We start from the raw sequence: 14971 nt of genomic DNA on the forward strand, positions 1-14971 counted from the left end.
CATAGTACCCCACATGTAGGTACAATGGGGCATATTCTGATGAAAATATTGTACACATAATTTAAGCTATTGGCAAAATCAGATGAAAAGACCTATGTTTGCTAATAAAAAAACCCGGTCATTATACAAATTTCTCTTGGAATTTTAATATGGCAATGGAGCAAGGACAAGAGCAGTATGTATCTTGGAATTGATAAAGGTGTTCACATTTGGGGAACAATTTTGGAATATGAATTATAATGAGCTGTAACTTCCAATTCTGCTTATACAAATCAATATTGTTCACATATCTGCTATAGCCATGTCATAAGGTATTGAACCTCAGTTAATTCATATTCCAGTCCAGGACTGAGAATCAGGTGCTAGTTAGAGTTGCTGGAAGTTGTACTTCAACAACACATCAGGCGAAGAATTGTACAGGCCTAATTACATGGAGCTATCTTTTCCTACCTTGCAGTACAATGGTACAACTTCCAACTTTTAGTCTTCTCTGTTTAATATTTTATTTTAATTTATATTTGATACCTTGTTTATGTACACCAATTTTTTTAATGTTCTGGGTAGTTAGTTATTTTTAAAAGCACAGATAAAATCAGTGTGCATACTTTTAGTGATGCATCTAATAAGAAAAAGTAGTTATGATTCTGCCTCTTCTCAGTTGGAAGGAAAGATCCTTCTAACATCTGACTTATGGTGTGGACTATATAACTGAGTTGAAATAAGTATTTACTGTATAGGGTATACAACTTCATACAAAATACAGAATAACAGAGTTGGAAGGGATGGTGGAGGTTTTCTAGTAGTCCAACCCCCTGTTCAGGCAGGAAGCCCTATACCAGTGGTGGCGAACCTATGGCACGGGTGCCAGAGGTGGCACTCAGAGCCCTCTCTGTGGGCACTCGCGCCGTCGCCCCAGTCCTAGGCCTTCAGCTGGGTTTTATAAAACCTTTTCGCTTTAAGCCTCAGCCGCCGTGTACAAAAAAAAAGGTTCAATCAATCAGTCAATTTCAACTTCTCGCAGGAAAAAAAAAGATCTTGCAAAGTTGGAATTGATTGATTGAACTTTTTAGTCCCACCCAGTCTGCTGTTACCGCCGCAGCCACGCCCATCCAATGGGCCACACCCACCTGGCACCCGACGATGCATAAGTGGGTTTTGGGTTGCAGTTTGGGCACTCGGTCTCTAAAAGGTTCGCCATCACTGCCCTATACCATTCCAGCCAAATGGCTGTCCAATCTCTTCTTAAAAACGTCCAGTGTTGCAGCATTCACAACTTCTGGAGGTAAGTTTTTCCACTGATTAATTGTTCTAACTCTCATTAGTTCTAGGTTGCTTCTCTCCTTAATTAGTATTGTTTCTCCTCTTGTTGGTTATCTACTTTTTAAGAAAGGTTCTATAAAGGACATTAGTTGCCTGTGTTTTCCAAGTAAGGAGTTAGGCTAATCAAAAGGCATAATACCTTAATTTAGATGACCTGCTTGTGATGAAGCTTTGTTGCCTCAGCATAAATGAGGGGTGAGGTCACCTGCTGCAAGTCTTAACAGAATAATAAGCTTGGCCATTTCTTAAGTTTCAATGCTGTGCTGAATCCTCTCCAGGAATATAAGGTAGGTCAATTGGTGATACTGAATGACAATCCTCTGCAATCTTAGTAATAGATCTAAACATTTTTTCTAAGGGAACATTATCTTCCTGTTGCATCTCTTATAAGTTGATACAATCTGTTACTTCAGAGGATTCTGAATGTTCATCAGACGATTCTCCAAGGGAGTCGTGACATTAGACCACAGCCATTTCATGAGGTATAAGCCTAGTACAGGCAGTCCTCGACTTACAACAGTTCATTTAGTGAGCGTTCAAAGTTACAATGGCACTGAAAAATGTGACATGGCCATTTTTCATGATTTTTGCAGCATCCCCATGATTAGGTGATCAAAATTCAACTGCTTGGCAACTGGTTCATACTTACGACCATTGCTGTGTCCCACACTCATGTGATCCCACCTTTTGTGACCTTCTGACAAGCAGAGTCAATGGGGAAGCCAGTTTCATTTTTAACAACCAGGTTACTAACTTGTCAACTGCAGTGATTGACAACAACCGTGGCAAGAAAAGTCGTAAAATGGGGCAAAACTCACTTAACAAATGTCTCACTTAACACAGAAATTTGAGGCTCAATTGTGGTTGTGAGGACTACCTGTACAAATGTGCGGCACTGATTTTTTTAAAGGCTGTTTGAAAAATGTGATTATTGCCAGTCCTTCTTAGATTTATAGTAATAGTGATTTCACTTTAATAATATTTAATATTTTTTAATTGATGATTTTTGAGACTAGCATCAAATCCCACACGTCTATATTTCTGGAAATGGCCACATTTTAATTCTTCAAAGATCTGATTTACAGTATACTTCAAATTGCATTTGGCTCTCTTTAAAAAAAATAACCATTTGTGAATTTCCTATGGAAGACAGGAATCTTTCATTTCATAAATCTGAGTTAAATTGAGGGTTTTTTCCCTTAAAAAAATCCAGTGTTGTTTAATGGCTTGTATTCCTAATAGGCAACATATTTTACGCATAATGGAATTATATATTTGAATTTGTAGTAATTTGAACTAAGCATTTATACTCTGGAAACATTTTGTTGTTAAAATTTATTTCTAAAGCGCTAAATTAGAATTACATACCCAGACTGAGCTGTGATACTATCTCAGTCTTCATTTAACTCTTATATTTTCTCTGTTAAAAGACTGCTAATCTATACAAAGCTTGGCCATGCTCTTATAAACCTCCATTTGTGAAAGGATGTGAAGTACTTGCCGGGGGGACTGCATCCAGAGTGACGCGTCTCTTACCTTGACAATAGGCCATACTAGCCGAAGCGCAAAGCATGGGAGGCCGTTTTTCCACTTGAAATATATTTGGAATATACTTTAATAATGCAGCACTATTTTTCAATATAGTGTTTGAAATAAATCACATCCCACGAAAGTAATTCTTCATAGTAACAAAGGCCTCCACGAAAGTACAATTTGCAGGGCTAAGTCCGCATGATGTTTATCAGCAGAATCAAAGGAGCCACAAGGGAAAAATATTGAAAATGCCTTTTAATTCAACAACTACCTCCAATATGATGTTCCCCCATTAGGGCCCTAAGCCATCCGGCAGAGCTAAGTCTTCAGGCTCCTACAGAAGGGTGGGAGCCATTCTCACCTCAGAGGGTAAGATGTCCCAAAGAGCTGAGCGATGGCAGAGAAGACCCTTCCCTTGTACCCTGCCAGCCAAAATTCCTTGACTGATGGGGCCCACATATCTCAGGGGTTGCCACAAAGAAGAGGGTGTCAAGCTATTCTCCAAATCACCTGAAGGCAGGACAAGAAGCAATGGATGGAAACTAATCAGGCAACCTAGAACTGAGGAGAAATTTCCTGACAGTTAGAACAATTAATCAGTGGAACAACCTGCCTCCAGAAGTTGTGAATGCTCCAACACTGGAAGTTTTTAAGAAGAGACTGGACAGCCATTTGTCTGAAATGGTATAGGGTTTCCTGCCTGAGCAGGGGTTGGACTAGATGACCTTCAAGGTCCGTTCCAACATTATTATTGTTGTTGTTTTTGTTATTATTATTATTGTTATACATCATGCCTTCTCTGCCAGCGCATTTGGATGGGCCAATCCCAGTGGGCTGAGACGGTTCCTCAAGTAGCCTGGACCCATGCCATGCAGGGCTTTAAACATAATCACCAACACCTTGAATTGCACCTGGAAACAAACTGGCAACCAGTGCAGCTCACAGAGCAGTGGTGTAACATGGGTCGTCCTAGGAACCCCAAGAACTGCCCACACCGCTGCACTCTGTGCCAGTTGAAGCTTCCAAATGGTCTTCAGGACTAGCCCCATGTATAGCGCATTACAATAGTCCAGATGTGAGATAATCATCTATTTTTCTTTGCTATTTGTTACTGTATTTTCCTGTTTTACTTCCTGTGTTACTTATTCTTTTACTAATTTATTCACCAAGCAATTAGAAAATGTTGCTGTGTTTTAGAGCTCACCGCATGAGGAAGAAATGTCTGTTCGCATGATCATATATATTGGGATAAAAATGGCACAAAACAAGGGCTTACATTCCTGAGTTCTCTCTTCTTTTTTCAAGTAGATTGCTGCTAAGCTGATCCATTTTTCTTATATATTTTTTTCTTAAATTCATTTTTATAGAGATGATATCAGCTCTAATAACCTTGACTTGAGAAGTCATAAGAGTTTTCTACGTCCTGTTGGAAGCCTAGAATTAATGCTTGACATGAATGCTCTCTTAAGTATTCAGTTTATTATGAAGGAAGAAAGGAGAAGCTATTCACGGTCCATTGCAATGCTCAAAGTTATTTGTTATCACTTGATTTAATCTTTGAATACTTCCTGTATCAATAGATAATAAATTGACTTCCATTTCTTTACAGCAAGTGTCCCTGTTAATGAGGTTAACGTATGAGTTTAATGAAAGCTTTTATTGTAATGTGAAATCCTCATGACTGTTTATGTAGCAGTTCTCAAATAGCTAGAAGCTAAAGCTCTTCACATTAGTTAATTAAAAAGATCAAGAAGACAAATTTGAAATATAAAATGAAACATCTGTGCTGCGAGTTAACAAATAGCAAGAGATTTGTAATTCATGCTACAGAAATAGGCAAGTCTAGCTTTAGTATTTTTGATGGTGAGATTTGTTCCTTTTTACTGCTAGCTGTGTTTTGAAAGGGTAGAGATTAAGCCTGGAGTTTCTAACTGAAATGATAAGAGATTTTGCTTTTTCCTCACTGAACTATAATTTTTTTCTGTTCAGACAGGAGACTATTGCCTCCCTTCAAATCCTACAGTTATTTTAGTACTTACCTACTACAATTGCGTAGAAATCTTGATTCTCACCTTGGCTTCTTGCAGCTGTTTTCATAACATTCCTGGAATGAGAATGTTATCTCTTTCTTTTCCTTTGATTCCAGTGGAAGAAACATTTCATAACTTGGCATACTCTAAATGAGGTGTTAACATACCTGGAAAGCAGCTTGGAGAAGACTGCTATCCTTGTGTTTATTTATTATTTTCATTTATATGTCTACCCATTCAACACATGACTCTGGGTGGCTAACAGTCAACTTTAAATAATAATAAAGAAAAAGCAATTTAAAAATAAATTCAAAGCAACACAGAACTCTTAGCAGCAACACAGTAACATATAATAAAGTTCTCCAAGGTGAGCTCATCAACATCATGGCCCAATATCCTATTTTCTATCAAGAGAAAAATAAATATGGCATATTTAGCTAGTTAAAACATATAAGGAACGGTTGCTGGAATTGGGTATGTCTAGTTTAACGAAGAGAAGGACGAGGGGGGACATGATAGCAGTGTTCCAATACCTCAGGGGCTGCCATAAAGAAGAAGGAGTCAAGCTATTCTCCAAAGCGCCTGAAGGCAGGACGAGAAGCAACGGATGGAAACTGATCAAGGAGAGAAGCAACCTAGAACTAAGGAGAAACTTCCTGACAGTTAGAACAATTAACCAATGGAACAACCTGCCTCCAGAAGCGGTGAATGCTCCAACACTGGAAGTTTTTAAGAAGAGACTGGACAGCCATTTGTTTGAAACAGTGTAGGGTTCCTGCCTGAGCAGGGGGTTGGACTCGATGACCTCCAAGGTCCCTTCCAACTTTTTTTTTTAATTATTATTATTATTGTTGTTGTTGTTGTTGTTGTTGTTATTATTATTATTATTATTATTATTATTATTATTATTATATGGAACATTTCACTTAATTTTCATTGTAGCTAATTCGTTTTTTTAAATTTAATATCTTTCTGTAAAGATATGAAATAAAAATCAGTTTTTCTCTTTACTTTTGATAGTTTAAGACCCCTGTGTTTCTCATCAAATAATTTTATTACATTTTGCATGTGTACACCATACACACAAAACAACAGCTAACAAGAGAAATGATAAAAAGAGAACAGGAGTAAAAGTGCGAAAAGATCTAAAGAAAAAGAAAGGAAAACACGAATATATACAAAGAATGACTTCTGACTTCTTCTTCCAAGGATCTAAAGAATACTTACATTCGACTCCTAGTTTAAGACTATAATAAAATGTCCATTTTCACCAAAAAAGAAAGAAGGCCTTTCTGTTTCTGATAGCGTAAATCAGACTTCTTCCAGCAAGTAGCATCAGTGTGATGTTAATAGCCAATGTCCCGCCTTCAGGCAGGTAACATCAGTGTGAGGTCACAATGGCTGGTCCCTTTCCCTCTGGTATGTAATGTCTGCACTAGATCACCAGGGTTTTTGGCCTAACTTTTTTTGTTCAGCTAGACAAAATCCATTGAGATGTCTATTTACTTCAGGTAGGGGACTATATTGTAAGTAATCTTTCTCTCTCTGTATATGTGTAATATGTATTCTGTATGTCTCATACTGTATAAGCAAAGGAGCCTATGGAACCAATATCTTTTAATAAAAGGGGCAACACAGGTATATAACTCAAAGATGACTTATGTCTGTCTCGTTTAAATAGTCAGCAGCAGAAATCTAGAAGGGAAGAAGGCAGCAAGAATTATCATGCAGATCCTATTTAATGGGCCAGATACCAATGCCAATCACCAGAGTTTAACTTGGCGATTTTTTTTTTTTAAGGAAGAACCACATCAATACTGATAAACTATTTCCTCAAAATGACATTTTTAAACTTAAGCTTATTCTAGTAATCTCTTTGATGGAGATTACTAGAAGGAAGGGCATTTCTGTAAGCATTTTTTTCCCAATTTGCTTTATTTATAGCTAACTGTATAATAGACAGTAACCTATGTCAGTAACAGCTGTTGATAAAATAGAGGACATTAAAGTTCGAAGCGCCATCTTAAAGAGCACAAGATGGAGTGATGGGCTCTAGGATTACTCACATTGTGATACACCACTCAGTCCTCACTTAAATATAATAAGCCTGCCCTTGAAACCCAATTATTTATTTATTAAAGGTTTTTTTAATCCCACCTTTATTGTTTTTATAAATAACTCAAGGCAGCGAATATACCTAACGCTTCTTTCTCCTCCTATTTTCCTCAGAAAAAAACAATCCTGTGAAGTGGGATGGGTTGAGGGAGAGTGGTTGGCCAAAGTCATCCAGCCAGCTTTCATGGCTGAGGTGGGACTAGAACACATAATTTCCTGTTTTCTATCCTGTTTGCCGTGACCACTAGACAAAGCTGTCATATTTATTATTTAGTTTATTATTTTAGCTGCTGTGGTTATCCCTCAGGAAATAGCAGATTGTGAAGGATTTTTTTAAATTACTGACCCACAGGCATTTCATTAGACCAACAATAATAGTGTGCAAAACAATTCTCTGTGCACCTGGGAAGAAGGAGCACAGATTTACTACCATTTTGGAACCTTGCTGCTTTCCTTGATCAGGACAAAAAAGATTGCTAGTAGGGACGTTGTGCTGGGCATTCAGTCTAGCAGATTATTTTATTTTCAGTCTGCGTTTAAATACTGGTTCTCCTCTGTCCCAACAGTGGCCTAGGAAATGTTCCTGGCAGGGGCCTTTCACCATGAAATAACTGGCAGATGTAGCATTAAGTATCACAGTTGCAAAGCTGAATGGTCACTTCCCTCAATTCCTTTATGGCAGTAAGTCAGGGGGAGAATACTATATTTCTCATACTTTGAAACTGTTTACCTTTTTATTATTGGACAGGGAAAGTGGTAACAATCTTAATGAGAATATGAGGTATAGAAGTGAAGGTATGCATTATTAACAGACATATAGATTTCTGAAATAGATAGATTATTCCTTTCCGGGTCTAGTAGACCCAAACAATGGTGGATTAAATTTATTGCTATCGGTGTATTGAAGTTCTTCCTAGTTTTTTGTCTTTATCTAACACTTCTATATCAGATCATGAATGATTTCATTCCTCAATAAAAATGTTGATATTGTTTGTTCTTTTTGGTATGGTCTCCCAGGAGACATTAATAATCTCATAATCTCATTACTTATTGCCAAAAGGTAGTAAAAAGAAGGTAACTTCTGCAATCAGATGAATTGCATTTGCAATTGGAAAATATGTAAACATTTTCTTTAATTTTGTTGAAGTTAATGTTAATTGAAGCATCAAAGGATGCTTCAGCTGAGTGGATAAGAGATTAAGTCAGTTTTTTGTATCAGAAAATAAGCATTACCCTTATCCTCAAACCCAGATCACTTCATCTACAGTTTATTTGCTGTCTCATCTGAACCACTGGCTTTGATGTATCCCTCTTAGAACAGTCTAGGGTTAGAAATCAAAAACTTCAGTTTGGTTTCAGAAACCCAAAGTTCAGGCTTTTGGGAGGTAAACAAGCCAGGTTGCATGGCTTGGTCAACAATAAGCATATCACAGATTCACCCATCTCTATATTGAAATATGGGTGAGCCAATTAGGAAGGTAAGTGCATTATTACACTGCCTGCTCACAAATAAGCCAGAATTCTGAAGAATTCTAATTGGTCTGTGATTTAGATGCATCCATAGTTTTTTGATGCTCCCATTTCTCAGAAAAATAATTTATTTTTCTGATAGATGGGAGCATAAAAAAATTATGGATGCATCTAAATCACAGGCCAATTAGAATTCTTCAGAATTCTGGCTTATTTGTGAACAGGCAGTGTAATAATTTATTTTTCTGAGGTTAAATATGAATGCTTTTGAAAAAAAAATATTATATACAAAAAGAAGAGACTGTTTTCTGAAAAGACAGGGCATGTTCATAGGAACAGTCTTCCTGAACATCTGTCAGAGTCTCAGCTTGAATATTTCAATTCTGATTGGTATCAGAAAGATAAAATGATACTGAGAATTTTGTTGGCCTTCCAGAGAACAATAGGGTGAAATCTTGCAGGTTTTGCTTGAACTGCCTTTACATAACTTGAGAGTCGCTCTGATCATCTGAGGATAGGCAAATAATAAAGGAAGAGGCTGACAGAGCAAAGTAACTTTTATGCTGAAAAATCCTAGCGATTGGAGTTAGTTCTCAGAAACATCATCCCATAGTGAGGGAAAAAATACAAAAATAATAAACTGACAATAGAATAGAATAGAATAGAATAGAATAGAATAGAATAGAATAGAATAGAATAGAACAACAGAGTTGGAAGGGGACTTGAAGGTCATGTAGTCCAACCCCCTGCTCAAGCAGGAGACTCTATACCATTTCTGACAAGTGGCTGTCCAGTCTCTTCTTGAAAGCCTCCAGTGATGAAGCACCCATAACTTCTGAAGGCAAGCTGTGCCACTGGTCAATTGTTCTCACTGTCACAAGATGTATCCTTATTTCTAGGTTGAGTCTCTCCGTGATCAATTTCCATCCATTGTTCCTTGTCTGGCCTTTGGGTGCTTTGGAACATAGGTTGTCCCCCTCTTTGTGACAGCCCCTCAAATATTGGAACACTGCTAACACGTCACCCCTGGTTCTTCTCTTACTAGACTAGCCATGCCCAATTCTTGTAACCGTTCTTTATATGTTTTAGCCTCCAGGCCCCTAATCATTTTGTTGCTCTTCTCTGCACTCTAGTCTCAACATCTTTTTTATAGTGTGGTGACTAAAACTGGATGCAGTATTCCAAGTGTGGTCTTACTAAGTCTTTATAGAGCAGTAAAGAGAGCAAGAACTTTCTAGAAAGAGCTTCTTATTTCCTCACTTCCTAGAAAGAGCTTCCTATTTCCTCAGTTCCATCACCAGTTTTCTCTGCATATGTCACAGTGCTGTTTGTTAGATTCACCCCTAGCTTTTTGTTAAAAAAAAATTAAATTGCCCCAAGTTCTACATTCTAGACTGATGACAGGCAGCATCAGCACACTGCTAAAACTACATTTTGCTTCTCTTTGTTTTCATTTGTTTTTGATAATGTGCTTATGTTAGATGTGTGAAGGGATCCCGACCTGAAAAATAAAATGTGATTAAGAATCTGCATAGCATACTTAAACTGGCTGGGCTCATTACCATCCCAGGTAAAGATATAGCATCTTTAAGATGTTCCTTATAGGTGCAGGTGTGTGGCAGTAGACACTCCATATCAATGTTGTCCTTCATATCTGGATCTCTGCACAGACCTGCTAACTAATTTATTTTTTGTTATTACTAAGGAGACAGAGACAGAATGGCTTTTGATTGGAAGCTCTTTGCCCTAAAAGCACTCACAAAAAATGGATTCTTTTTAGTGGACAAAAAAAATGCCAAGTATAATTCTCCCACCCAGAAAACATAAGCAATATTTCAGTCTCATACAGAGCAATGTAGAGACAATTTAGAAGATATCAGTGCGAATTTCAGATGCTCAGTGGAGAAAATAATATAAGAAAGGGACACTAAGCATACAATTATATGCATTTTAGAGTGTGGAGGTTTTAATTGTATTTTTATATTTTATAAATAGGTTCAGTATATTTTTATATTGGAAGCAGTATTTTAACAATATATATTTAATAATTATAATTTTGCCAAGTTAATTTGTACTTTAAAAATGAAGGTGCTATATTAATGGATGCTTCTATTGTAACTTCTTCAACATTTCTTCCCTATCCCTACGAGGACATCTTAATTTTAGGAAGTCTAACAAGATTTGACCAGCAAAGACAGTTATCCCTGAACAGAGAAAAAAAAACTCTTGATTCATTTTTCTATGATCTGAAGCTTGAATGGGAAAAAAAATAATTTAAGTTTCTTGTGATAAGGAATTAAGAACTAAGACAACCTCAGATAAAAGAATTCAAATAGCCTTCAGAACATCCGATCTGTTAAATAAGACAATGAGGGGTGTTTGGTTTTTTTTAAAAAACAACAACAAATGATCGCATTTTAAACTTATTTCTTGAAAAACAAACAGAAGGAAGAAGAAAAGGATTTTTCCAGCTTATTAGAAAGAAGCTATTCTTTAATAGATGATTAAAGAATATGCACATTACTCTTGAATAATTCATGTGCAGATACATGTATAAATAGATTGCAGGAATCTTCTTAAAATAAGCTCATCTTCTAACCTACATTTTTGTTAATTACAGAAATATGTATCAGTTGAACAGGTCAGAGTATTCACTCCCCAGCTACATTGCACAAGAAATCATGTTACTCCTTCTTTTGAGTTCTACACAGTTACAGAAAGAAGCTTAAAACAATGACTCAGATGGAGAATAAAAATGGCATGTGTTATTAAGTAAAAATGCCATCTTTTTATGGCATCTATACATATTTCAGACTCTCTTCTAGTATGATGTATATTAAATTCACATATATTTATGTTTTTAATAGGAATTAGCACTTATTATTTTTATTGAGGTGCTAGGTATTGAGTTGAAGGTTATGGATTGGTCCGGGGATCAAGTTAAGACTTTGTTAAGAATGCCGCTTGCTGGTTTATTTTGACCCCATGATGCCAATGAATGCACCAGGTTACGATATTTGAATTTTGAGATGTTTTACAGGTTCTTTTCTTTTAACTTTCTATATATTGTTACCAGATTTTGAAAGTGTGATTTTGAAAGTGGGCTTGATGACTTTTGCCCATTCTTGTTCTAAGTTGTTGTTTTAAAAAAAGGGTTCATTTTCTGTTAGGTTTGTTATTTCTGAGTTTTGAAAGGTAGTTTTTCTTGTGTTTTTTCCCCCCCAAGAAAGTATCTTAACATTCTTGATTCTTTCAATGCACCTTGCCAATTTTGCCTTAGTCTTTGAGCTGAATGCAGATTTCTTCAGGTGTTCACATTGTGATCAAGAATGGAGCAAGGATCGAGGATGGAGTAGGGATTTATTCTGCCCTTTTTGTTGTCTTATGATGGCCCCTGCTGTTCTCCACTTCTTGGGAGTGAAGACTGATGGCATGGCTGTTTCTGCACTGAGTTACTCATCTGTTAAAACTCTTGTTCTTCCAAGATTCAAAATATCATGGAGAACTTCTATGAGGAGCTGCCAGCACATAGATCCTGATGAAGCTATAACAAAAGGTGTTGGATCAACAGGCTTATACCCAGTCATCCTCTCATGCAGTGATAATCCATGTATACAGTGAAAATATCTTGATGAGAATATGGGGAAAAAAACTATAATAAGAGACATTAAACAGCCTCTGGCTTGGAAAGTCTTTGTCCTGCTACTTGCAAGCAGTACAACCTCTCTGATCCAGATATGTGCATCTTTATGAAGAATGCAGGAGATTAGACGGAACTTCCGGAAGCTGCATGAAGCTGCAGCTGAGAATAACATCTTTTAATCATATTTCTTCATCTGTAAACCTCCTCTGTTTAATAACCAGAGCAATTGTGGAGCTTGCCAGCCATCCTTGAGCCGGCTGGGATGTTCGCCAGCCTGTTATGCCATATTTTTATAGATGTTTTTGAATATGTAATTTCTGAACACTTAAATTCAACCCAAACAGAGAAGCGGGAGAATAATGTTCAAACTTGCTTCTGCAAGTAAACAAGTATGTTTATTTCCTTTGTTGAGTGATTGCCTAGACAGGAGCCAAACTAAAGCTGGCAGAAGTCATGCTGTTAATCACATGAGTACATGGGGCATCGTTGTGGCTGCTACTAGAATCGAGATAGTGCAATCAATCTGCAGTATAATCACTAGGACACAGATTCATAGATTTCTAGGAACATGTTTTTTTTTTCCTTGGGAAGAAGTACTTACTCTGAAACTTCCTTCATTAAACGGTTTCCTTTTTTTTTTGACAACTAAAATATAAAGCTAAAAGGAGAAATGTTGAAGTCATGTTGTATGTATGGGTTGGTTGCTTCTTTCTCTTTCTTATTTTGACCTTCCTAGGAAATGGTTATTAAAGAAATCTGATGAAAATAACAGGTGTTCCTCCCTTGCAATGAGATCCTTATCTTTTATGACATTTGGAGCACTGAGAAATTCACTGTTTAATACAGTCTGAGGAATACATAGTAGAGCGAGTATGGTTGACTTAGATAAAACTTATATTTATTTCTCTACATCCAATTCTTAGAAGAAAAGAACTTGGCCATATTTGCTGGGATTTCTTGGAATTTTAGTGCTAAGACATCTGGAGGATACCTTGTTTGAACAAGTCATTAATAGATCAATAGCAATAAAGGTGGAAGGAACCACAGAAATTTTGCTGCTGATACAAGAAATAATGTGTTGTTTTGCCTTTTGGAACTATTTAATCCAAATGAGCTTGTGAGCTGCAAGTGGAGCATATTGGAGGTAAAGAATATGACTTTTGAATTTCTCTTCTCCCAGGACAGATATCAGTGGATGGATTTATGAGATACTTAAGTGGAGGAGAAAATGGAGTTGTTCCACCTGAAAAACTGGATTTGAATGAAGATATGAGCCAGCCTCTGTCTCACTATTTTATCAATTCCTCACATAATACCTACCTCACAGGTACAGCATTAAAAATAAGTTCTTTAGATTTTTTATAACATTGATATTCTGTATATTCTGTATACAAACCTATATATTCCAGGTTTGAAAGATGGGTACTGTCCAGCAATGTCCATGGGGGTGGTCAAATTAGGCAAAATGGTGGATATGGCATGGTGATAGAAGCCCTATTCTCTGTTTACATTCAGCAAATCATATATGCAATGCACAAAGCTTGTCTCTCTGAGCTAAGACTGCCACTTTACCCATTTTCACACAAACACACAGAGAGAGAGAGACACACACACACACACACTGCAGACCCTGTTGGTATTATCTATCTTTTTATATTTTCCTCAGTTTCCTTATTCTAAAGGAAGTGACAAGCAATCTCACCTATGGTGAGAATGGGTCATTTCAAACAACATGTTTCTGATGCAGAAGAGGTCACCATTTATATGTGTTGTGGCCTCTCAGAAATTTGAGTTGTGGGCAATTTTTCACTGCCAATTCTATCTGCCCACATCACCTTTTCTTCCCAGCTTTGCCTTTGTTTCAAGATGATCTTAGACATAAAATAATAATCTACTGCTGTGAGCCATGTTAACTTTAATTTTCAATGCTTTGGTCTTTGTTGAGCTTGTTTTAAAATAAGCCTGCACTTCAGAAGCATGCATATCGTAGCTTTAGCAAAAACTTTGAGATTTGTAAAAGGCTGTCAGCTTTCTAGGAGGCACAAGTAGGGTAAGATCCATTTCTCATTAACCAAGATGACTGAGATGTTGATGACAGTGACTGGACAACAAGTAGCTCAGCCAAGAGCAGAAGGCAGAGGGAGGATCTTCATTTTTCACTCAAGTCAAGCTTGCCAAAGAGAAGAACCTCAATTGTCTTACTTTTCTGTTTATCTTGTTTGCATACTGTTGTTGTGTCTTTAGTTTGTCTGGAATAAATTAAAGGGATTTAGATCATGTATGTAATGCCTTGTAATATTCTGGTTCAAATAGTATTTTTATTTAACAGAATAACAGTGTTGGAAAGGATGCTGGAGGTCTTCTAGTCCAACCCCCTGCTCAAGCAGGAGACCCTATACCATTCCAGACAAATGGCTGCCCAGTTTCATTTTAAAAACCTCAAGTGATGGAGCACCCACAACTTCTGGAGGCAAACCATTCCACTGGTTAATTGTTCTCACTGTCAGGAAATTTTCCCTTAATTCCAGATTGGATCTTTCTTTGATAAGTTTTCATCCGATGCTTCTTGTCTTGCCCTCGGATACTTTAGAGAATACGTTGTCCTCTCCTTTGTGACAGCCTCTCAAACATTGGAAGACTACTATCATATCACCCCTAGTCATTTTCTTAATTAGTCTAGACATACCCAGTTCCTGCAATTGTTCATCATATGTTTTAGCCTCCAGGATTCTAATCGCCTTTGTTGCTCTTCTCTGCACTGTTTCTAGAGTCTCAACATCTTTTTTGTATTGTGGGGACCAGAACAGAACACAGTATNGGTCGTAAGTTGAGGACTACCCAACCGATCGTAAGTTGAGGA

At 37.1% G+C, this 14971-nt stretch overlaps 1 protein-coding gene across 1 annotated transcript in view; it reads left to right on the top strand.

Moving 5' to 3' along the window:
- The window catches only part of PLCB1 (phospholipase C beta 1), a 132026-nt gene that overhangs the window by 47989 nt on the left and 69066 nt on the right, over positions 1-14971 (top strand). Inside the window, exon 7 of the mRNA XM_029283655.1 lies at positions 13292-13438. Coding sequence (XP_029139488.1) covers positions 13292-13438 — 147 coding nt within the window. The remainder of the gene's footprint in view (positions 1-13291; positions 13439-14971) is intronic.

Source organism: Protobothrops mucrosquamatus, unplaced genomic scaffold (assembly GCF_001527695.2).
Source record: "Protobothrops mucrosquamatus isolate PMUCROS unplaced genomic scaffold, P.Mucros_1.0 scaffold166, whole genome shotgun sequence".
NCBI lineage: Eukaryota > Metazoa > Chordata > Lepidosauria > Squamata > Viperidae > Protobothrops > Protobothrops mucrosquamatus.